We start from the raw sequence: 25,186 nt of genomic DNA on the forward strand, positions 1-25,186 counted from the left end.
CTACTTTTTTTTTTTTTTTTAGGAACTTCTGAACAATGACACATTAGGTTTGTCATAAAACCGCAGCGGACCACAATGTTTACTTATAAAATATTTCCCCTGGCCTCTATTCAAGTACTGATTTAAGCACTCCACAAAAATAAAAATGGGGGCTGTCAAGTGAGCTGTGAGTAAGATTAAAAAACCCCATCAAGTATTAGAAATAAATGACATTACTTAGGGAAGGACCATTTACTTCAATTGGACTCAGGTGTCATTCTCATGGATACTTCAGAAATATGTAATGGGAGCTTCAGCTCATCATCACAGTTAATTATTATGCAAAAGGTACTTACGCTGTGCCAAAATACCCTGGACACGATATCCCAAAACGATGGCCGCTCTTTGAACATCCAGGCTATTAAGCAAGTTGGCTGTTTGTGCTGCAGGCACCCTTTGTCCACTGGGACCCTCTACAAAATACACAATTTCCATCGGGTGGTCCGTACCATCGAGCCGGTTTGCACTGACAATCTGTAAAAACAAAAAAGGCAAAAGATGAACTTAGTTGTTTCCTCAAATATTAACACGATACGATATAATCGTATGATATAAAAGCTGCTGGCTGATACCATGACATTCAAGTCCTAATCATTTTGTCTTTTTCGATTGATAAAGAAGCTAGAAATCAAAGTAAAGAAGTTAGTATTTAGCAGTTGGTAAAGCAGTGAGAGATATCTAATCCACGAGCTAAAAAAATCTCTTTGGTTAATTAAAGTATGAATTTGAGGCATTATTGTGGATCTCTACGGGAATATAGTGAGGAAGCAACTGGCCCTGTGTGTAGAAAGCATGTCAAAGTCCTTTATTCCTTGGCTGTAATACAATACCACAGAGCAAGGCCATCATCAGGTCATCAGGCCATCACCATTTTGTCCGCAACAGTTGGTAAGCATCATAGATAGATGTACTTTATCCCAAACTGGGAAATTACAGTGTAGCAGCAACATGACACACATCCAATAAAAATAGAGTCCCACAGCAAACACGAGTAAAAAAGAAATACAACACAAGAGCAAACACTATACACTATACATCATAAATTAGAAGCGTAAAAAAGATATGGGTAGAATCTGGATAACTGTAATGTGCTAAAATAGAACTGGAAGGTGCAAAACAAGCTGTAATATTCAGAATGAGAAGGTACAAAATGACATTTAAGTGCAACTAGATTTATGAACAGAGACTTCAGACAGAGGTGAGTTATTATAGAGTGAGATGGAATGTGGCAGGAAGGATTTTCTGAATCTGTCCATTCGACAGCAGGACTAAAACTGTTTTCTTGAGAAGGTACACTGCTGTCTGTCCAGTGTGTGGTGGAGAGGGCGCTCATCATTGTCCATGAAGGATATAATTTTTTTTAGGGTCTTCCTATCCACCACAGTCTCAAAATTGTCCAGCCTAATACTTATTTAAGAGCCAGCCTTCTTGATAATTTTGTCAAGTCTGTTGGTGTTGCTGGCTTTGATGCTGCTACCCCAAGAAACAGCTGCAAAGAAGATGGCGCTGACCACAACAGACTGGTAAAAGATCTCCAACATCTCATTGCATAAGCTGAAGGAATCTGCTCATCCCCTTCTTGTACACAGCCCCAGCATTTCTTAGATTTCCAGTTCAGTCTGTTGTTGATCACCACCCCCAGGTATTTGTAGTAATCATTCTGTCTGTCTTTTTTTCTCAATATAAACATTAACAGAAATAGAAACAAACAAAAGAGATAAGATATAGAAAGGTAACTCAATCATCCTTATTACTTATTTTATTGGCCAAGGACTCAGGCTTCCACTGCTTACTGTTTTAATTTGTTTATTGATCATGTCTGTTCATAAGCTTGTACCATGTGTTCAGCGCTTTGCTTTTTCTTTGATTTGTTTATCTTCTCTTATCTAGCTAATGGACAGTGCTATAGCAGCCAGAAAAGAAATGCTTTCCAAAACTGAATGATGAAACCAAGAAAAGATGAGAGACTACTCTACTCTACTCCTGCACTAAAAATGGAGAATGTTTGATGAGGACCGCAATGAGCAAAATACCTCAATTTCAATTATAAGGATGACTTTTTAATGCAGAGTACTGGACCTAATTTTCTATAAGGCGCTGTATCATTTATAAGTTCTCCATTTTTGTTATTACACCAACTATTTTGCATATTGTCATGCTATTATTAGTAATAAAAACTCATACTTGTACACTACAGTAATGATACATGTTCAGAAATTCACAAAAAAATGCATGTTTGTACAGTTTTATTCATCTACAATATACCCTGGCACAAAACACATGAACATATGTAGACGACAGAACAGAACAGAAACACCACACTCATGTCAGCTTGTCTTTCGTATTCCCAGCTCAGCATTCTTTGTTTGAATATTTCTCCATAGTATCTAATATGTCTGTGTGTGTGTGTGCATGCAGTCTCCCACTGGGTGCCCCAAGGCACAGCACAGTCTGCTGTCTGCATTACTGGAAAGAGTAAAGTGCAGGTTATGCCTGGGCAGATTCACTCATCCAGGGTCTGATCTACTTCATGTACGGTTTATTAGAGTGGAAAGACGGCCGCATAAATGTGTGTTATTGCATGACCTCGATTCAACCCCCTCTTTCATCTGTCCAGGCAGGCTCATAAGGTGACGATACTGCGCTAATTCTTTGACAGTCTAGGGAATCTGTTTGAGATATTTATATAAGTGTATGAGAGAGCAAGACAAAAGATTCTTTAGAGGTTTAGATGTACAGCCTGAGTCACCACATTCTCATTACACCCAACAAACACTCAAAGATGAGCGTCTTTGAAATGTAAAAAAGACATCTAGGACTTTTCAATGACAATATCCTATCAAGGCTGAAGGAACACAGTGTCTTTGTAAGGTGTGAATGTGAAGAACATATTTTACCAGAGCCTAAAATTAGATATCTAACCAGTACGCAGAGCAACGCTGCAGGTTTACCACTCACATAGACCTCTGTTCTCTTAAATTACTCCGTGGGTTTTATGGAGACAACGATGCAGGATGTAGAAAGGTCAGAAACGGTGAAGTTGCTACTCAGCCAAGGATGATATTTATCACTCTGGCAGGCCTCCTGTTTAAAGACCACTGTATGCACTCAGACTTCATGAAGCCAGATCAAATTTGCATCTCTCATCTCTTGTAACAAGTCTCTGTTATCTGAGTGTTTTGTTCTTCCTGCTCCTCTGATTTCTGAATTTTTTACCTGCTTCATCTTAGCATCTCTTCCTCTGTAATGTCTACCCTCTCAACAACAGAGACACATTCTTAATCATCCCAACTGCAAGATACAGACAGTGAAAGAGAAACAATTAATAATTGATCTGCTCTTAGCAGCTCTGTGACTCACAGGAGCCATCAAGTAATAGGACCGAAGTGAGGAAGAGGAGAAAGAACAAGGACTTGTGAGGTTGTGGTCTTTGAGTGGCTGGCCCCTGGGCTGAATGGGATGATGTTGCCATGGAAACAGAGCCCTGTCCTGTCCCCTTAGAGATGAGCTGAGCAGGTGCGGAGCATACACACAAAAGCTAGAGCCTGATTAGTAAAGCGGTAAGGCTTTCAGTGGTTACAAACACTGCAATGCTCACATAATGAGTCCTCAGTACTCAGGCAAGGTGGTTAGAGAGAGCTGGCATCAGGGAATAATGATATAAATGGTGCAAAAAAGAAAGTATTAAGATTTAGAGAGTAATCTTCACACAAAGTTGCAATTGTAAACTTTAGAAAGTTTAGTCACCTAATGAATAATAAAACTGTAACTGTGAAGAAAAATTAAAAAGTCAAGGGATGAGTCTCTCCATTTTATCACTAAAGACAGTTTCACAGGATGTCTACCCCTTCCTTCCTGTCTACTATTTAATTTCCACTGTTATCAAGAAGATAAACATAAAAAAGCACCTTGTAAACTATCTGACTGTAAGATAAAAACAGTACCTGAACACTGCTGTTGCCTACAGAGGTGGCTCTCTTCACACGTCGGACTACTCCCATTGCCTCCCCAAGTAACATGGCCACCCGGCGTTCCATATTTGCTTGGAAGGTCCTCTCACCAACTTTCTGGTCCAACACACCCAAGAGCACTACACACACAAGGAGAAAGACGATAGCATATTATAAAAAAATAACTACCTTTGAGAATCTCAAGTTTCAGTAGTTGCAGCAACATTTCTGTAAATGAAAAGCTAATCATACCTGTTTTAACCCAGGAGGAGCGCAACAAGTGGCTGGTATTTAACTCGGGATAATGGAAAGCTGAAGGAATAAATGAGAATTTATGTTTAAAATGAATAACCTTGAACTCAAGTTCATTGTTCAGAAAAAAAAAAAAAGTTAAATAACACTCTATATTAAAATTACACATGTTCATTATTTACTTGGAAGCAATATTAATAGTATTTGACTCTTGATAAGTCACTGTGAAGTACTTACCAATAGCATACTCCACAATGACTAGGCCATTAACTGTTTGTTTAAGGTAATTAAGGAAGCTATATATGAATTGTGGTGTTACTATGCTTACCATACATCACAAAAATAGCCATCCTTGCATTAAGACCATAATACAAGTACATCTGCTTCCTTACTTCCTGTCAGTAAGCAGTAATCATTAAGTTAATGGCCTAGAGTGGTCATGTGGAATAATGCATTAATAAGCTAAAATGTATGCATATATTTATGCATGACATGAAGGTAACAGATAAACAGCTACATATGAGTGAGAATGCATGATAAACAGTACTCACGCTCAGCAATTTGCAGCACAGGAAAGCCCATGTAATAACTGAATTCCACCATAGTGAGCTTCATCAGTGAGTTGCTGACCTCTGACCCCATCAGATAACCCCTAGAACCACGTACAGTGAAGGTAATGTCCACTGGCTGCCTCACTAGTCGCTGTTCCTGATATTTAGGGGCAGCCATGGTGATGTTTACAATCTGAAACCCAATGAGACAGAGATGTACCATTCAGGGAAGTGGTGATTGCACAGCAAAATGTACAAAACATTTTCCATTTTGTTGCTGCTGTTGCTTATGGGAAACTTGCTTGTCTACAATAATGTTCCCCATTCTCAAAATCACTGGCATCAATGATTAGAAAGTAGAACAGAAAACTGGGCAGTGCGGCCCAGGGCACAATTTGTTAGTTGTTCATAAAACATTTCCATGCTGCGACAAATGTTAGATTTAATTCTAACATTATTCCAACTAAAAGACTATAATACTGGCATCAGTGTAATAGGATTACACAAAACTGTGCTGAAGCCAACTTACTACATAGCCAAATAAGCTGTGTATTAACAAACAGTAAGCTTCTTTAATACTCAACAACTAGAGCATGAACTCCCCCAAGTAGAAGAACCCAAGGAAGGACCTCAAGTATCTTTTGTGTCCTGTTTATAAAAGGGAATAAGGCAGTGTGAGGTTGACAGGAGGACTGGTGTGAGCTGACAAGCCTGAAGGCGCCTGAACTGTCACCTACTCATAACCTGAAAGAATGAGATTCTGAATACACTGGGCAATTCTTTAGGTGGGTGTTTGCACTAACAGGAAGCAACAAGTAGAACGGGCTCTATTTTGTGTTGACAGGAGCCAACTGAGGTGTTGTGGGCATCTGATGAGGATGAAGATCCCCTGCTAAGAATGGGAGAATGTGGTTAGGGAAAGTGATGTTGGAGCTATTATTCCATCGTCAAGGTCTAATAAACGATGGAAAATGAATGAATGGATTGAGTGTGAATCTCTTTCTCTGACGCAAATCTGTAATTTAGGTCTCCAGCAGAGATTTTAATAAATCAGCTTTCTCAGCTTCCCTGGGCCACCATCCTCTGCCAGGTTTTACTTAAATACAAAAGTACAATTATGAATACACTGAACAGCTCCTTTCCTTGCTTTCCAATGGAAGATCCCAGTCAAAGCCCGGGTAAGCCTCATCAATGACAGTCATTATTCAACTCAGTACGTATCAGTATGAATCTAAGATTTTGCTTAGATTGTATTATTTATTTATATTATTTCTTAAAACTGTGCTATCTTGTTATCTTGTTTTGTTTCTGCAACTTTCCTTCTTCTAAATCGGGTTGGCATAAATAAGCTGTTGCTTCAGCCTACACCTTTTCGCCCATGTTTAATATAGAAATCCAAACTGTATGTATATACATATCATGTTCTGCTAAATGGACGAATAAATTACTACAAAAACTCAAGGCTTAACTCAGCCAGCAGCAGGTACAAACAACTTTTTTTTTTTTAACATGACAATAAATTAAAGATGTTTTACCTTTGTAAGATAACACAGCATGTCTCCTTGATGTCGAAACTAAAGCTATATTTGTAAAGAAAGTAAGCCCCTCTAACACAGAGGGACAAAGGTCATAAAGCTTAGAGGTGCAAAGCCATAATGAAACAAGCACTGCTCAAAACGCCTCTGAAGGAGTGCTTGTCAAGTGCTTGATTGTTCCCACTCACATGCACTGTGAAGTTGGTTGACTCCTTTGACCGTCGACAAACTTCCGCAAAGGCTTTGGTCAAACCTCTCTCAATGCTCTCACTGAAGTTGCAATACCGTACATCTATGTGACTGGGAACAAACTGCAGTACTGCACAGAGGGAACATGAGAAGACTGTTAGATTAAGCTTGAAAAAAAGCAAAATGTTAAATGTTGACAGTTTATAGTCACAGGAAACAAAGAGAGGCAGCTCTGATGAAAGGTCATGTACCTGTGTGGACTTGATATTTATTATCCGGTGTTGACCAGTTGGGAGAAACAGACAAGAAGCGGCGCCCAGACCTTCGCAGTGAATTGACGACAGATATGGCAGTATACACAACTGGACCAGATACCACTCGAAACACAAATTTTGGTGGGGGGTCTATAACCTTTAAACACAAAGCAAAACTGTATTAAAACTCACTCTTTAGAATGCCATCCATACTGTTGTTAGATGCTATGCGTTAAATAACTGAGGATCACTGTGGGTCTTTATGTGATTACCCCTGTGGTTTGTTTATTACAGAACCACAGATAACAAACTGAGGAAGTGGCTTTGCCTTCAGGGTTCATCTGAATGGTTCTCATGTACAAACACACACACACCAATTCATTATATAGGGAGATGAAAAGCCTATGAACATAATTGTGTATATTACAAATCTGTCCACTCACACTAGTACTAGTCTGCTTAATACTCAGACAAGACGAACACATTCACTTTAATATCAGTTATTTTCATAATAAACCCAGAATGCAATACAAGAACCACTTTTAAACCATGTTTGCTTTCAATACAATTGCAGTTTGAAAATTGCAATACATAATATGTAAAATGTATTAAGTTTATTAAACTTACCTGCAGTTCAACTGATTTATTGAATTCCACCTTCAGAATGTCTCTGATTTGAGATTTGGCATATCCAATAGTGGCCCCAGAAGGAAAACCTTTATGGCACAGTGTTATCACTTGGTTAAAATCATATTCAGAGCATATATTATATATTCAAATTCAAATTTCAAGCCACAATTTTCATACACAATTTTCATTATTTTCTAGTTGTGCGTGCTTTATAAAACAGAGATAATATGACACAAAGATAATAAGATGTCAGACTTACTAATTTTTACTAAATAAGTAGGTTTGTCAACCCTGCAGAGGTACTGCCTTGAAGTCTGTGCTGTAGTCGGGGTCTTTACACTGGTCTTAGAGATGATGCTGTCATTTGTGGAAGCTTCAGCCGTAGCAGTAATTTTCGTGGTGGCTTGATGAGGAGTAGTGCTGGCAGTTGTTGCTGTGGGTACAGCAGAGCCTGTATTAGCATCACTGCTTGCTGGGATCAAGGTCATTGTGGCTGGGATGTCAGCTCCATCTTCAGTCACCCCCTGATCACCAACCATGACTGGGGGGACCAGGGATGTGGTTTCATTTGAAACTGCAGTGGTACTGAGATTTAGTTCTGTTGTGATAGAAGTGTTGTGGGGACTTTTTTCTGTTGTAGGAGAAGCAACTGTGTTGGCCACAGGTTCAGTGGGACCAGGAGTGAAGGCTATTGTTGCAGTGACAATGGGGGTAGAGTATATCATACTTTGTAGAAAAGGCTCATCAGTAACAAACCAGTGGACATCTGTGAACGAGGAGGAAGAAATCACAACTTCTGGCAGAAAAGCTGTTGCATTAGGTAGCATAGCTGTTAACACACTGCTGTCCAGTTCTGGAGTTAGTGTAGGTGCAGCCCAATCTGTAGTGAATTTCTGAGTACCCCAGACAGAGGAAGAGGGTTCAAGGACAAGGCTTGTAGCTATGGAAGGATCCAGAAACAGCCCAGATACATTAACCAGTTGAGGACTCTCCTCTGTTGTTAGTACTGTGGTTGTTTCATTGACAGGCTCAAACCCTGACAGATCACTGGAGGACTCCTGTTCAGACAGTTTGGTATCATCTGTGGAACTGTTGGTGGGTGCTATGTCTGTAGTACCAACCGGCACCATGGTAATATTCCCCCTTTGTTCAGCTCCAGTATCGGAATTTTCATTCTCCTTCATCTGAGTAGTGTAATACTCCAAGCTGTTCATGTCAGGTAGGAGGACATCTGTAGGTTCAATGGTATAAGTATCAAACCAATCTATGTCTGAGGCCTCAGCTATTTCGCTATGAAGTGACGGAGTTGGCTTAATTATAAAGTGGAGTGCAGGGGTAGAAGAGGAAAGGTAAATAGATGTAGATGGATCAATGGTACTGTGTGCTGTCATGAGGCTGGGGGATGATGACACATGAAGAGGATGCCGAGATGAAAGTGATATGCCCACCCTAGAGGGGAAAGATGTGTCATAGCTTTCTGTTGAGTCTTCTAGATCATACATATCCGAGGGCACCTTAGTGACCAGAGAGTAGTCATCTCCTTCAGAACCTAAAAATGACATTGTCTCCAGGTAATCTCCAGACCCCCAGTCCACATCCATGGTGTTGGTGGGGAAGAATTCCTCTGGAGATACTTCAGTAGGTTCAGATAAAGGTGATGTAGGGTGGGGGCTGAAGAAAGGCACATAGAAACTTGGCGCCAAAATATCATCTGGATTGAGAAGCATGTTTGGAACGTGTGCTGGTTTGCTCTCTGGCAAAGGTGCACTGCTTGGGCTAAGAAAACTCATATCCAAGACATTACTTGAAGCCTTTAGAAGCTGATTGGGGTCAGGTGCATCTGCTTGATAGTCAGGAAACATCACTTTAGTGGGTTTGAGAAGGGGCTGACCAGGAAGTGAGGTCAAGATTGGTAGATTTTGCTCTGAGGCACCATCGTTTTGCTCACTATAGGCTGACAGAAGTGCATCTGGGGTTGTCTGCTCAGAGGTAAGATGAAATTGGGGAACTGCTGACTTTGACGAAGTGGGAGGGGTTAATGAGGTTGTATTTGGCTGAGGCTGCAGCTGGGATATTACAGCAGTTGGGGAGTGAGAGGAAGTAGAATTTGTCCTTGCTGGCTTCCAGTCAGTGGAGAACTTAGTAAATGTCTCTAATTGTGGGTTAGAACCTAACACAGGTTCAGAAGGGCTAATGGGTGGTGTCGGAAGAGGATGTGGTGCTTCTTCATGGAGGTCACTTGGCATGAAGGATTTAGAGTTTTTAAGTGTAACATGCTCCCACTGCATGGCATTAGCAGTCATAGCTTCATGGTTTGGTTCAGGAATAGATGGCAAGAGGTCTGGGTCCCCAAAGGCAGTAAAATGTGATGTTGGTAAGGCTGATGGTGATGATGACCCTGTTGAAGTTGGAACATCTTTGAGAAAATCCATGGAGTGGAGTGTCCAGTCCAAATGAGGCTCATCTGCAGAGGAACAAAGAAAATGGTTCAGTTTACTATTGAATGAAATGGACAGTACTTTGAACATACCAGAAATTTTAATATAAATAAGCCTTTAAAATCAACCGACCAACATAGTACTTAGTTTAAAACAAAACATGAAATGCCTTTTAAGCCATGTGCAACTAAACAGATAAAGTACAGCTTTCCTGGGCCCTACAACATGAAAATAACCATTGATCTGTGAGGAAATAGTTAAATACTATTGACCAAGCTCAAGGACATTACCAGTATATAGGATTACCATTCATCATGAAATGAGCTATTCTACTAATAGTCACATCTAGGCCAAAGGTTACAGAATGATTAATAGATTTCACAGAACTGTAAGACACTTTAATCTGTGGAAGAAAGACTTGAACTATATTTATATAAAATCAATGCTATATTGGCAAATGATACTGAAAGAGCAACTATTGATGCACACTAAAATTTGGGATCTATCAAACAGTGAGTAAGGTTAACTAGAAATCATCAATTTGTATTACTGAAGTAGCTACAGTATTTGAAAAGTAATATATGGTTAACTGACATCTACCACTTCACTCTATCCTTGTTTGTCCGTGTTGACTCCAAAGAAAAATCATTAGGCCATTTCTTGTGTCCCATTTGCTAAAGAGGTTACAAGATGGATCCATTGATCCTGTGGAAAATCCCAATATGTGGAGGAAGTAAAGAAACAATGTACTAAACAACAAGAAGAACATGTGAAGCTACATTGTAGTATCACGAAGAAGACAAAATCTCTGCGAGTCAAGATTTTGATTTGCTAGGCTCTTTACCAATACACTCTTTACCGACGAAACAAATATCTCCCATACGTCTTACGTTAAGTGACCTGAGAGTGATGAATGAGGCAATTTACAGCTCATCAGGAAGCAACACGAAGCATTACGGTCCTTAAGGCTGACATTAGACAAGGCAAAATGTAAAAATGGCAAGTGATGGTTATGCAAGGCATTTCTAACCTAATTTGAGCGCCAAAGGCACTTCTCTCTGCATTGCATAACATAATGTATGATGTATGATTTAATTTGGAAAAAGCTCTGATTACACTACATTGTCAGAGTCTGTTATGTTCAAGGAAGCATTACATGAGCTTTGGAGAAGGTTACAGAATAAATGTTTAAAAATACATGATAACAGGCCTATTAACAGTTACACCTAGCTCTGGAGTTAGCTTTGTTTATATTCTAAACACATTTCATACATTTTGCATAACTGTAACATTCAGATGAGGTTTTCTGGTTCTGCTACAGGAAAATGTTTTATATGTATTGTTGTTGATTCACAGTAAAATGAAAAAAGGATGGATAAATCTACATTAAGATTATGATTGTCTTATGCCTCTTGAGGTTATAGATAATAATATGAACCAAAACCAAGAGTAATGCTTGAATTAGAGATATTACAAGGCTATGCAAACCACATGCATATGAAAATACACAATAATTATGTTAAGATCAGTGCAGACTCCACTTCTTACATGTGCCCTTAAAAGCAGGTCTTGAACAGAGTACAAGTTTAAAGGCTAGTCCATTAATGCCATTGCCAGAAGCAATACACCAAAGCCTCTCCACAGTGACTCAGCAGCTGCTGGTAATGTTGCGGCTCTTTGTAGTGTACAGATGCTCTGCCGAATCACACACACTTGAAAATAGCCACAGAATCAGCTGAGGAAGACGACTATTTATAACACAGGGTGCACAGAACAGATCACTTATAAAAAGCATCAACAAAAAAATATATCCTTCTGCAGTGTCATCTTCAATTTACTGCATCGCTGCATCCAAGCCAAAACGCCTTTGGCTTGGCCCAAGAGAAATCTCTAGACTTAATTACAACCTACACTGGTACCTTAATTGAGTCAACATGCTATTATAACAAAACCCACTGGAAAGGACTTGAGGAAAAAAGCCAACACTTTCTTCTCTGAAGCCTAGTCTGTGCTGCACATTCTCTGAAACTGCCACAGCTCCATGTCTGCTGTGCCAAGTGTTTGAACCCACAGGGATTTAATGCACAGCTGGGCTGATGCACACAGAGTCAGTAACTGAGCAAACCAAATAATACTCTTAAACATTATTAGGAGATTTAAAAATACAGGAGGAGTCAGTGTCTAGTTGTGTGGAAGTTATAAATAATCCCAAGAACAAAGACTTTAGAGAAGAAACCACAGTACTTTGTGCAAAGTGCTCGGTTTTGTTTAATATAGATGGACTAACATTGAGGAAGACAGTACAGGTCTAAGTTTTACTGGTCAAATTAAAAGATAGAACAACTTTTTGAGTCGCTGAGTGGCTTCTTTCTTCGGTTGAAAACACACATGCATATTAAATGCTATGTAAACAACAAACTACAGCACAGTATACATGAGGCAGCTTTTTAGGGGGACTAGACAGAGGCTGATATTTGAGGTCACACTGTGGCACATGACCCCAAAATGTCACCTTATCTCAACACAGCCCTACAGTGACAAACTAATGTGTTTATCTACGCATTTAGGACAATCAGACACAGATGAATGAGTGACAAAACATGCAGCCAATTAAGACAAAGGGTATTTTATAGGTAATTTGTTTGATCTGATATTGAACATAATGCAGATGCAAAATTTTTAAGGTTTAATAATAAAAGATGAATAAAGCCTGCACCACACCAAAACTGAACTAAGTAAGTAATTAAGCAAGCTTATCCCATACATATGTACATATACATGAAGGCTAATCTTAGTTAATGGGCGGCAGAGCTCAGTGCATCAGACAGCAGTCAGACACAGAGCAGGTGAGACAGGCCTGAACTGGGGCTGACATTACAGTAGGTGAAAACTCACAAAGGCCTGGAGGGCTGTGCACCGCTGCCACCTGTCCCCCGAAATACGAGTGTGTCACACATGGTTGGTCACTCATTGTTAAGCTGGTCCATGAAACTCAGCACTGAGGGACACTTTCAAATATCAGGTCACGAGAGGAGAAATGTCAAGTCCTCAGCTCATAAAAATAAGAGCGGCCCAGTAGAGTTTTCCCTTTTTCTTCCTAATCTCCCTCACCTATCCTCTTGTTCCTCTGGGATAGGTGACACATTGCATCACAGACCAACAAAACTGCATTGTTGTTGCTGCGAAGATATAAATAAACTCTACTTTTTTATGGAGACTTATGTATTGCAAAAAAATCTCCTCGATTAAGACAAGTCGCATTACCCCTGCTTCATCTGTGTAAAACACGTGACTATAAAATATGGCCCAGCCTCATTACCCTGACAACAGTGAAGAATTAATGCAGCAAGATTTTCATTTATTCATTACATGAAAAATCCCATGCTAATGAGATTCCATTTCTATTCATCAGGCATTGATGTGTCTTTCAGCCCAGACTTAGTCTAATGAATAGCTGCCTTGTACATGCACTGAATTAAATTTGCATTTGGTGAAATTGACAAGTTGGTGAATCCAACGTTTCTCACCATTTGGGCCCTTCATCACATGTGAGTATACCTGGAGCATTATATTATTGTTTCATTATTTCTCATTAATTAACAAGTCTTATGGAGTTCAGAAATGTGGAAGGATATAAAAAGTGTAGTTTTAAAATACTTCTGGAGAGGTCCTGTAGACATATTCTTGCTCTAAATTCTTTAAATTTCAACCTATAATATTACAAATCAGTGGAAAATGTATTTGTCTGTCCAGTATTTAAGATGATTCTCAAAATGGGTGTCCCTCATGTGGTTGGTTTGGTTTGCTCAGTTTCAGTTTCAATGTCTTTATCCTGCTCCAAGCCTGGGTTGGTGCCAGCAATCATGTAAAAAGGATTCTGACAAGACAGGGATTATAACTGCTGGTACTTGGTCTGATACTGCTTCGTAAAATTCCTACAATGGAATAAAAAGAGATGGAAAAGGGTGGAACTTCACCCATCTGAAATTGCACTAACCCATTTACCCCAGATGGATATTGGCGCAATCTTATGAGATTATGTACTGGAACATCAGAGGCTTGTACTCGACTTGTATCTGACTGTCTAAAATACATAGGTGTACTAAAACTCAGACTAATTCAAATGTTTTGTTGTTACTACTACGGCATTTTTTGGTTATATTTGACTTTATTTAACCATTTCAATGGAGTCTTTTTTAAACTGCGGCCACATTAGAGTATAACATCCTGCACATAACATAAGAAAGGGGAACTTTATGATATGTACATATGTTTGCTTGAAGAAAGTCTCCTACAAAGAACACAATCAAATAGAAATCCTTCAAGTAGGTTCACATGTGATTTGGGTTTTGCTCTCTCTCATGGCTCCTGATCCTAAGGATGAAACAGAGTTAACATGATAAAGTCTGTCGACAGACAGCACTTTGATGATGTCTGGAATAAAATCAGAAAAAAAACCTTCCTCGCTATGTTTACTTAACCAGAACCTGAGCTCCAATCCTGTATATAGAGGAAAGAGAGGGTCATCAATCTGAACAGAATAACTGTAATTTCAACACAGTGAACTATTTAACCATTTGAGAGTTGAGAGACAAAATAATTATGTCGGCAGCAGTGTTTGTAGAACATGAAAAGGACAACAAATGTGTTTCTGTCTGCATCGACTTTCAAGCCAGTGACTGGAAGAAACCCAAACACTGTATGTGTTGCCTAGTGAAAGAATGAGAAGCCGCAATTGGTGAGTAGACGACACAGTGCTTCAATCTAAAATGAAAACCTGCATGTGTGTCAGCACTGTACTGCAAACAAATTAAACATTAGCAGAGAACCAGACACTTCAAGGATATTTCCATTTTGTCCTTTTTGAATTGCTCAGTACAGATTTTATTTTATATGAGAACACTAGGGTGTAGTGTTTATTATCAGAATAATGCTGCTATTAGCAAATGTATTGGCCAAACAGCTGTGAAACACAGACATATGCATGTGTGTGCATATATGCACACCACACAGAATAACACACACAGGCACAAATACATTTCTATGTATGTGTAGAAACCTGAGATACCACTTACAGAAACCTCTAATGATATCATTTCCTATGTTTGCCAGACTCCTTATTGCAAAAAAAAGTAATTTAATGGTTGTGTAATTTGAAAAAAGAAGGAAAAGAAGAAAGGGTCTTTTGGTATTAATGCTAGCTAACTACAACCCCACACATGGTTCTGTTTTCGGCTGAGCCCCTTGCGTGACTGGCTCTTTTCAGTTGGCAGGAGCTGCTTATGCCGAGTGCAGTCGAACAATCAAGATATGGCTGTGTTGACATTTGGTTTATCAGGGAAGCTTTTAAGATGGGAAAGATTCCATTGTTGTTATCAGTGGAGTTCAATTAAATCGAGTCCTCTGCCAAAGCTCAAACGGTACCCCCTCTAAAAAAGAATAGTTTGATTTCATTATAAACTTACAACTGTCTCTTTCCGGTATACTTTACTGCCGCATTTTATCTATGTTCAAACGGTGAAAAGATTAAAGAATGGATTCAATCACTTAGGCAGAAAGTGAGTCTGAATGCTAATCAAAATTTTGCCTGAAAGGTTATTAAAGGAAAGGACCAATAGAAACTTTTGCACTTGGCAGGACAGTTAACGTCTAAGAAAGTAGTGTGATTTGGGCCAAAAAACAAGCATGAGAAAAAGTCATGATTGTGGTCCTGCTTACATGTCATCCAATACTGATCATGTGACCACTGTCTTGTTTTTCTGGTTATCTTTTTTAAGATAACAGAAGCGGGTGCAAGAAAGAAGGGAAGGACGGTAAGGGGGAGGGAAGGAAGTAGTACAAGAGTCAAACTGAGAAAGAGGAAGAGAGGTAACAGAGGAATGAGGGGATTGGGGTTAAAATTAGCCACAAAGGGCATCTAACTTACTTAAACAAGTCAGTCAGTTTTCAGAGGTGGTATAATGTTGAACTACTGTAAAGGTGAATTAAAAGTTCATAAAAGCTAAGACTACTACTATAATGGCATGACCAGTTTCAAGGAAAGGGTCATGATGGTAAAATGCAACAATGTCATTTTTAAGACAAGCTCTGCACCCCCATGCATGCAGGGAAAAGCATGTATACACAAGCTGTGTACACTCCTTCACTTTCTGCAGTCCTGATTTTCTTCCAAAGACAGGAAGGCAGAGAATTGTAACTAGAGAGGCCCAAAGGACTGTGTCACTCAGCACCCTCCTCTAGTCTGCCTCAGTCTTCCTTGCACAAGCCACTCTTTTTGTCTTTAAAGGACAAACACTGTCCACTGGGCTAGTTTAAGCTCTCCTCTTAAGAAGATGTTTCCTAGAAAGCTTCAAATCTGTGCAGAGTTAGGTGAAACGGTTATTGTTAGATTTTTTGGGTTTTTTTAGTGTGCGGTTTCTGGTGTGTTGAAAGGTCCAAAACAAAATGAATTAGCCTGGAGTAGCTCAAAAGAGGCCAGGCTGAGCGGCACCATCTGCTCTGATAAATAATCAGCTGCAGTTCATCAGAGCACATAGTGATTTGGACTCTGCACAATATGGCTTCAGTGTTGCTTTGTGTCAATTCTGTCAACTGCACATGTCAAACTTACAAAACTGGCAGGTTGTTAGCACGAGAAATAGTATGCAAGTGTGCAATTCTTTTAATGATATGCACTGAAAGCTTGTGGATCAACAACTTTCACCACTGAATGAAACGTCATTAGTTTAATACAAATCTGAGAGACTGCTGAGTTCTTGTTTTGAGATTTTGTTTTGTGCTGCTTTGACGTCAAACTGCTACGGAAGAGGATTAGGGCCACTGGGGAAAAAATTAAGGTCCAATAAATAGTTTTTAAATTATTATTCTGAGAAAAAAAAAAAAAATCAGAATTCTGAGATTAAAGTCAGAATTCTGAGAAAAAAGTCAGACTTTAATCTCAGAATTCTGACTTTTTTCTCAGAATAATAGGAAATATATATATATATATATATATATATGTATATATATATATATTAGACCTTAATTTTTATTTTTATATTCCAGTGGCTTTAATCCTCTTCCGTTAACTACAGAGACTTATCCTGTCAACTAAAACTAAAAATATATTGAAATTATTTTGACAGAACGTTAATACTTGTGTAAAAGTGATTATATTAAACAATAAATGCACCTTTAACTATCTAAACAGCAATACTAAAGCAATTAATCAAAGTAATGTACTAACTAAACATGATAATATCTAGTAACAATAAGAAAACAAACCAAAAAAAACATGACTAAGTTGTTTCAGGGCTTAGTGAAATAAGATTAGTGTTTTAAACAACAATATTTGCAGTGCAGACATAAGTAAGATACTAAAACTGCAGTGGAAAATTGCTTTAGTAAAACAAAAAAAGGGTACACAAAATCACTAACAGATGTACATTTGCAGACCCCCACTATGGTACCTTCACTTCCCTACCAGTCAGTATGATGCAGGTAATAGCAGACAACTGGAAAAAATTACGTAAATGAGACAGCATTTACAGAAATGGCTCGCAATATAATAACTTTGATGTGTCAATGTAATATGAGAAATGTTAAAGAAACTGATGGTAAAAATAACAACAAAAAGCTGCATTTAAAATGTCAGTGTCTACTCTCTGAATCAACCCAGAGCCGAATAATGCCAGAGCGGTCAGTCCGTACACAGACCTACTTTGCAAAAGACCTTTCCTGGTGAGGCTGCAGGTTTGGCCAGTGCAGAAATGCCCAGTGTTTGGCTTTTGATATGTTCTGCCCATTGATCTGCAACTGGCTCCCAGCTCTAATGAATAATGAATAGCCATATTGTCATCCCTCACAGATCACATTTCACGTGGCAATGGACTGCACTGGTAATTAGCCAGGGCTTTGCCGGCCTGCAGCTTGCTAGGCTGAACTTGCCAGCCACTGCAGTACAGAAAGAGAGAGACTGCACAAGCACTTTATGGTATCACATATAGTGTATAAAATTACACCCTATAAATTTGTGAAGGCCTTTTCTTTTAGATCTTAAGATGTGGTGCGATTTCTTTTACGGAAACTAAGCAGAGGAAAAAAGTCCAAGAGGCAGTGAAGTAAGAAAGAAAGAAGGAAAATGACTCTATCTTGTTGGGTCTGGAGGAACAATTATGCCTAGGATGCCATGCTCTATTTGACCTAGAAATTATAAAGGGTGCCTTTCGGAGTCTGGAGGAGGAAAGCTGAACTGTATGTCTGCTGAGTTCACAGCTGAAACGGTCCATGGAAAAACAGCTGCCATCCTGATCCAGAATCAAGTCCAGCAATGAACTGTGGAGCGATATTTAAAGATGATGAGCGCCTCCTGTCATAGGGTTGATTACTTTTTACCATCACAGTTCATGCATCTCACTTTTTACAATGAGTACCTGAACTAGTTTGGGTGTTGATCTCATTTTATTACTGCATTCAAAGGTAAAGTAAGTTGAAGCCAGAGTAGATAAATATTTAAAAGTGAAAGAAGCAAATGTATTGCCAAATGGCTCTTGTGCTCATTAGATAATACAGAAGGAAAGAAACTCTCTCTCCCACTCCTTTCTAAACATTAAAAGGTTGTTTTTCCTATTTCTCTATTGCAAAGTATTGTGTCGGTGTGTTTTTGCTTCTCTTCTGTTTAGACACAAACCTACAGTCTCCTCAAACCACAAATCACTGGATTAAAATCTTATTAAATAATCCAAGTTGAGGTTTTGATGTTCCCATTATGCAGCAATAATGTTCACCCAGATTTACTGCTTATAATTAAAGAGTGTGTGGTTGTGTGAAGTCTATCCAAACTGTGGCAGATAAATGGAGTTCCGCAGGGTTTTGCAGTGGGCCACAGGAGAAGGGACTAAAGATACTTCTAAAACTGAATTTAGCTTGTTGTCATCACTAATAACATGAGGAAATATCAAGTAAAACCATCTCATCTGCTTTTGGTATAAGTCAGCAATTGAATGAGCAAGAGTTTATATAACAAACAATAAGTAAATTTGTACTAATTTCTGTTTTATTTCATCACAATGTAATAAAAAAACACAAAACTATCATCTGTACGTTTAGTCATGGGAAGGAAAATAAGAGAATTTGTACAAATTTCTGTTTTATTTCACCACAAAGTACCAAAAAACACAAAACTATCATCTATACGTTTAGTCATGGGAAGGAAAATAAGAGGATCAATGTATTGAGTTCATGCCCATTTAATAAATATAATTAGAATAATACTTTTCCAATATTTTAGCCATTATTTGATAATAGAATTATAGCGTAATAACTCTGTTGAAAGTTTTTTTTGCTTCTCCTCCTTTTCACTGGGAACTGCACAAGGAAGGTGTTGGTGTTGAGATCATGTCACTGCCTGAAAATTAGTGGATGGAGGCCCTTTCTCTGACTCTAATCACTGAAAATTGGTTTAACTTTACAGTATGTGTATGGACAGAGCTTCTTCCCTTCTTGTGAAAATCCTGGATTGCATGTTTGTGTGTCCTCTTCATAAAAAATCACAGACATCCGAGGTCACACAGCAGCCGTGATGAACTGCTTCTGTTAAAAACTCACTCCAGTGCACGTCAAGGTGAAATAGCAGACAGGCTTTTTTTATGAAAGTTCGTACAGTACTAAACTAAAGATAAAATAATATCATGGTTTCATATCATGTGCCTAACATTATTTGCTAATACCAACTGAATAGTAGCAGAACTGACAAGAGCAACAGAGAGCAGAGTAACTTGCTGACCTAATAACCCCTAACCTGCTCAGTGGCCCACAAATAAAACTATTGTTATTCCACTAGCTGTCACTGGGTGTAACCATGGAAAGTAATGATAGAAATGTGCATCAGTGCTCAGAAGCTCTTTACCAAAGTCAATAACGATCAAATAATAAAAAAAAAAGAATGGTTTCCAACACAGACTTTGTGCCAAAATTAGGGTAGTTACCTGAAACAAATCCATTCTACATTGTGTTTTTAACGTCTCTAACTCATCCATTTTATCTATACCTGGCCCAAATTGTCTTCATAACACAGGAAGTAGGTGACAACATAAAAAAAAAAAAATGTTGTTTTGTCTGATGTGAATTTTACCTTGGGGATGTAACATAGAGTAACTGATAATAACATGACCTTTCTTTCTTTCACCTCGTTTCACCTCCTTGAACGTGTAATCTAACCTGAACTCGGTATTCATTTCTTTCCTGCTCTCTTCAAAGCTTTTAGTTTTGTACAAGCTACCGATCCATGTCAGTTATGTAATCGAGGGTACAAATCGACGGATCACGTTGTGTACGTGCGTGTCAGCGAAAGGTGTTCTCTTACCTGAAACAGGTGAGTCAGCTGTGATCACTGTTACCAACAATGTAATCCACAGAAATGCTGCACGTTGGCAGTGGGCATGCATCAGAGCTTTGAGCATCACCACCAAACCCACAGAGAAGACTAAACCTGCCATCATACGGCGGGGGTAAAGTCAAGGCATTTCATCGACTTAAGAAGAGATGGTTCTTTCCAAAAGAGACAATAAAACTTTGCAGTCCTCTAGGTGCCTTTGGTGCCCTTCAGCATGATTGCAGAGAAGAGTGACTGTGGAGACAAAAGAGCAACGATGTCACACTCCACACAAAGAAGCCACATTCACTGCTACTACTTTTCTCTCACTCTATTATTAAGCCATTAATACATTCAAAGTCAATTTCAATGAATTGGAAAAGGACACATTTGGATATAAATGTTTTTCTAAGTGGCTGAATCAGGTTCTGCTGTTAGACGCTTTTAAGGAAAATTGTTGTATACCTTTAGTATCTTTTAAATTATTGGTGGTGTTCACTATAGTATGGTGTTTTATTAGAGTTTTACTATGTTTTATGCACATTTTTAGTGTGGCTATATGGCTGAAATTTCTACTTTCTGTAACTTCTTCTGCTGCTGTCTTGGCCAGGACACGCTTGTAAAAGTGATTGTTAATCTTGTGTAATTGTTTTTCTGGTTAAATAGAGGTTATTAATAACAATCCTAAGGCTATCATGTCAGCCCTAGTCTCACTAAATCTTTTTTGCAGTGGCTTGTTCACAATCCACTTAGATTGTGGTCCATTTAATATTGATTGTAACATTTAGATTTGGATACTTCTGTTGCATCTTAACCCTTTCATGCATGACATTACTGCAATAGGCAGTTATTCAGTCTTTAATTAAAGCTACATTATTTGCAGCAATTACTTCAACTCTAAATTATTGTACGCTTTCTAATATTTGTTATGCTTATTTTACTGCAAATGCTGCTGTGATACTTGAATTTCCCCACTGTGTGATAAATAAAGTCTTATTTTATCCCGATATCTTGTTTAACTGATCCAAAACAGTGTAGACAATAGTTTATTCAGAGTTTAACCCTTTTGTTTTTTTATTTTGAGTCAGTGACTGAACTTTCCCAAAATATAATCACTAATTCAAGACATTTCACAGTGAAAAGTTATATTTTACACTGAAATAATATCTTTTCTTAAACAAGTGATATATTCTCTTTATGGAAAGAGCTTTATGGATGTGTTTTTATGCTTAAAACATTAATACTATGTAGGGATGTAACGATTACCGGTATAATGATAAACCACGGTAAAATTGCAAACGGTTAGGATTACCGTTTAAATTCTAATTATCATGATAACCGTGTTTGAGCTCATGTAAATATATAGTTTTATGTCAAACATTTGAGAATAGTTTTAATTTATTACAATTTTAATTGTATTTATCTAATATTTGGAACCAAAATTCACTTTTAAAGTCTTTGAAAAGGTTCGTTAAGCATCTTTGTGTTATTTATGCAATAAATTATATACATTTTTCAAATCGGATTTTATATTTTTTTGTGTGTTTTCTGTCCTTTGGTGTTGATATAGTAGGTTAAAGTGAAAAAAATAATAGGCAAATGGGATGGATGAAGTTGTGCTGAAAAAAAAAAAGATACCAAATATGAGTATACGGGGTGTCCCATAAGTCTCCATACATAGGAAAAATAAACATTTCTTGACATAAACCATTTTTATTTATATAATATGCTCTATATGACTGCCATTTTGTCGGGAACACATTTCAATGTGTGTCCTCCACTGCTGAAGAACTATAAAGAAGAAATATAAAGAAATACATGTTAGAACCATATATGTATAGAATGTATTATGTCTCTTATGTATGGAGACTTAGGGGACACCCTGTAGTAAACATTTCTTTATATAGTATATAAAGGCAAAATGAAAAGGATTGAAAAACAGCTTAAATAGGCTCAGACCCCTAAGGGTTAATATTTGAATGTTTCTGTCAACAGAAAGTGCATTATGCCTATCATTTTATTTGTTTTTGTTTTGTTTTTTTCAAAATACAACTTGGTTAAATTATTTCAGTGTGTGTATTAGTACTTTTTGAACATTTTGAGCACAATTTCAACAATACCGCGATAATAATAATCATAACCGTGATAATTTTGGTCACAATAACCATATGAAATTTTCATATCATTACATCCCTAATACTATGACATGTAAACTATTGATGTATGGAATCCACAACAATGATAGCAGTGTATTATGCTAAAGAAATAAGATATTCAACAAATCCAATTGTGTCAAATAATACTACAAGATTATTAGCAACTCATGCATGAAATGGTTAAACCTTTCTCACATGCATTCCCTCAGAAAAGGATAAAAAAAAAAAAGGAAACTATATAGGATGTAGGATGTGCACAGGAGAAAACTGACACTTCTCATTAGTAGCAACACATGCTTAAAACAACACAAATGAGGGATTAGAAGGTCTTTGTGCAGGGTTAGGCAACTTTGCATATGTGGAAAAAACGATAGTGAGGTTAAATAAAGACAAGGGGGACCGCACACAATGCCAGTCCAGACTTCATCCTAGGGGCTGTAGCTAGCTTTCATCATGATACAGTACAGTCTCTTGTCCTACATCCCGTCCCGTTACTTGCAAGCTTAACGGTCATGTGGCTCTACCTACGGGCTAGACAAACCGGGTTACATCCCCCTCGTTTGACTGTCACACCAAAAACCAGCCATAACACGTTAGGAATAATTTAAAAAGCTAGATATGAGTACACACAACACGGTTTTTTTGGTCTTTTTTTCCTCCATTTCCACAGCCATTCCATTTAGCCAGCTCATAGCTACGCATTCAGACTTACCCAAAAAAACGGGGCTCAAACTATCAATTCCTTTGTCTGGACAACGGGGAAATATCCACGGGTGACACCAAACGCAGTCTAAGACGTCTTCATACAGCTCCATGTAACCACCTGCCCATGTTTAAAGTTGTTTCAGTGTTAAATGAATTGGGTATGACCTGGGTGCTGGCTTTCATCTGACACTCTTTTTTGGTAACTGTTACCTTCTCCCGTCCTGAGGATTGCTTTGGCCCCGCCCCCTGACACATCTGATTAGTTTATAATTTATTGAACTCCGCTCTGATTGGCTAACGCTGCTTTCTGTCACGACGGGGGTTTTAAATATTAGGTTGGTCCGTCTCAGTTATAGCGTCTGCGGCTTCCACGGCAACGTTGTATATCAGGCGTTGATGTACAGCTATACATGGATATATTACCAGCTTTTTCATGAGCAGTGATGTAGTTTTCAATTAGGCATAAATAATCACCCAAAAAAAAAAAAAAAAAAAAAAAAAAAAGCTATGGAATGAATGGACAGCATTTGTTTTTATAGAACATTCCCCTCCTCTTTGTCGTGTTTCATATACGCATGTGCCATTTACTTAGGAGTTTCGTCACCTTTTTGCAAGCAAATTAATTTCACTGACTGCTTTTCATATTTGCATTTACAGTTTTGCATAATCAGCTTGCATATATATATATATTTTTTTGTCAGGAATCTGTTGTTTTTCTTTCATAGATATATCCTATAAACGCTGTAAACATCGTGCACGATCAAGGTGGAAGAAAATAAATCGACATGATCATCATAACCTAATCACGTCAGAGCCAGTTTGCATCAACATTTTGGTGCACACCGCCCTCTAGTGGTAGTATATGATATCACTGATGTGTTGACCCAGTAAGGCACAGGTGTCAAACATGTGGCCCGGGGACCAAAACTGGCCAGACAAAGGGTCCAATTTGGCCCCTGGGATAAATTTGTGAAATGCAAAAATTCCACTGAAGATATTAACAATCAAGGATGTTAAAATCATTTTAGGTCATTTCAGTCTAAAGTGGATCAGACCAGCAAAATACTATCATAATAACCTATAAATCAGTGGTTCCTAACTTTTTTTGGCTCGTGACCCCATTTTACCATCACACATTTCAAAACAGAGACATTTTTTTTGCTGAAATTAATTAAATTTTCCTTGGTCAGGGTATGTACAGTCAGTCCAGCTTGGATTTAGAAGGCTGACAATTAAAACTGAACAAACAAGAACTCAAAATATGAATTATGAAAGAGCTGCAGCATCTGAACCCTTCATGGTCTGAGCCTATTTTGGCTGTTTTTGAGTTCTTTTGATTTTGTCTTTATATACTATATAAAGAAATGTTTACTATACCCATGTTTAGTATCTTCTTTTTCAGCACAACTTCATCTATCTCACTTGCCTATTATTTTTCCACTTTAACCTAATATATCAACACAAAAGGACAAAAAAACACAAAAAATATAAAATACAATTTGAAAAATGTGTATAATTTATTGCATAAATAACACAAAGATGCTTAATGAACCTTTTCAAAGACTTTAAAAGTGAATTTTGATTCCAAATATTAAGTATATAAAATCAAAATTGTAATAAAATAAAACTATACTCAAATATTTGACCTAAAAGCATATCTTTACATCGGCATTTTCTCCAGTTTTCTCAATCAATTACTAGAAATTTCAGGCGACCCCATTTGGGGTCCCCACCCCAAGGTTGAAAAACACTGCTATAAATAATGAAAACTACAAATTTTTCCCTTTGTTGTAGTGTAAAAAAAGTAAAATTACACAAAAATGTTTGTACAGACTAGCCTTTTGCAAAAAATATGAATAACCTGAAATGTCTTAAGAGAAGTATGTGGAATTTTAACAATATTCTGCTTCTTACTAAATGTTTTGTGTATTCGTAGATCCACTGTGATCTGTAAGTTGTGATACATATGTATAAATGATAAACTAAGGTGTAATATTGTTAAAATTGCACTGATTTTTCTTAAGAATTTTCAGGTTCATATTTGTTCATGTTATGTTCATGTATGGTTGGTAGATGTAAACATTTTCAATTATGGAATTGGACTTTTTTTCACTCAAAAACAGAGACAAAAACTTT

General features: G+C 37.8%; 1 protein-coding gene across 4 annotated transcripts in view; it reads right to left on the reverse strand.

Annotated features, from left to right (window-relative positions):
• Positions 1–23,254, reverse strand: part of si:ch211-1e14.1 (UPF0606 protein KIAA1549) — a 37,726-nt gene extending 14,472 nt beyond the window's left edge. For all 4 annotated transcript variants that reach the window (XM_030135987.1, XM_030135986.1, XM_030135985.1 and 1 more), the window contains exons 1-10: positions 23,058–23,254; positions 20,181–20,444; positions 7,660–9,864; positions 7,398–7,486; positions 6,768–6,927; positions 6,516–6,646; positions 4,793–4,985; positions 4,242–4,301; positions 3,984–4,129; positions 336–513 (exon numbers count right to left, since the gene is read on the reverse strand). In XM_030135987.1, the coding sequence (XP_029991847.1) occupies positions 336–513; positions 3,984–4,129; positions 4,242–4,301; positions 4,793–4,985; positions 6,516–6,646; positions 6,768–6,927; positions 7,398–7,486; positions 7,660–9,864; positions 20,181–20,316 (3,298 nt within the window). In that variant the 5' untranslated portion in view covers positions 20,317–20,444; positions 23,058–23,254. The remainder of the gene's footprint in view (positions 1–335; positions 514–3,983; positions 4,130–4,241; positions 4,302–4,792; positions 4,986–6,515; positions 6,647–6,767; positions 6,928–7,397; positions 7,487–7,659; positions 9,865–20,180; positions 20,445–23,057) is intronic.
• Between the last annotated feature and the right edge of the window lie 1,932 nt (positions 23,255–25,186).

The sequence above is a fragment of the Sphaeramia orbicularis genome, chromosome 6, assembly GCF_902148855.1.
Source record: "Sphaeramia orbicularis chromosome 6, fSphaOr1.1, whole genome shotgun sequence".
NCBI classification, from domain to species: Eukaryota; Metazoa; Chordata; class Actinopteri; order Kurtiformes; family Apogonidae; genus Sphaeramia; species Sphaeramia orbicularis.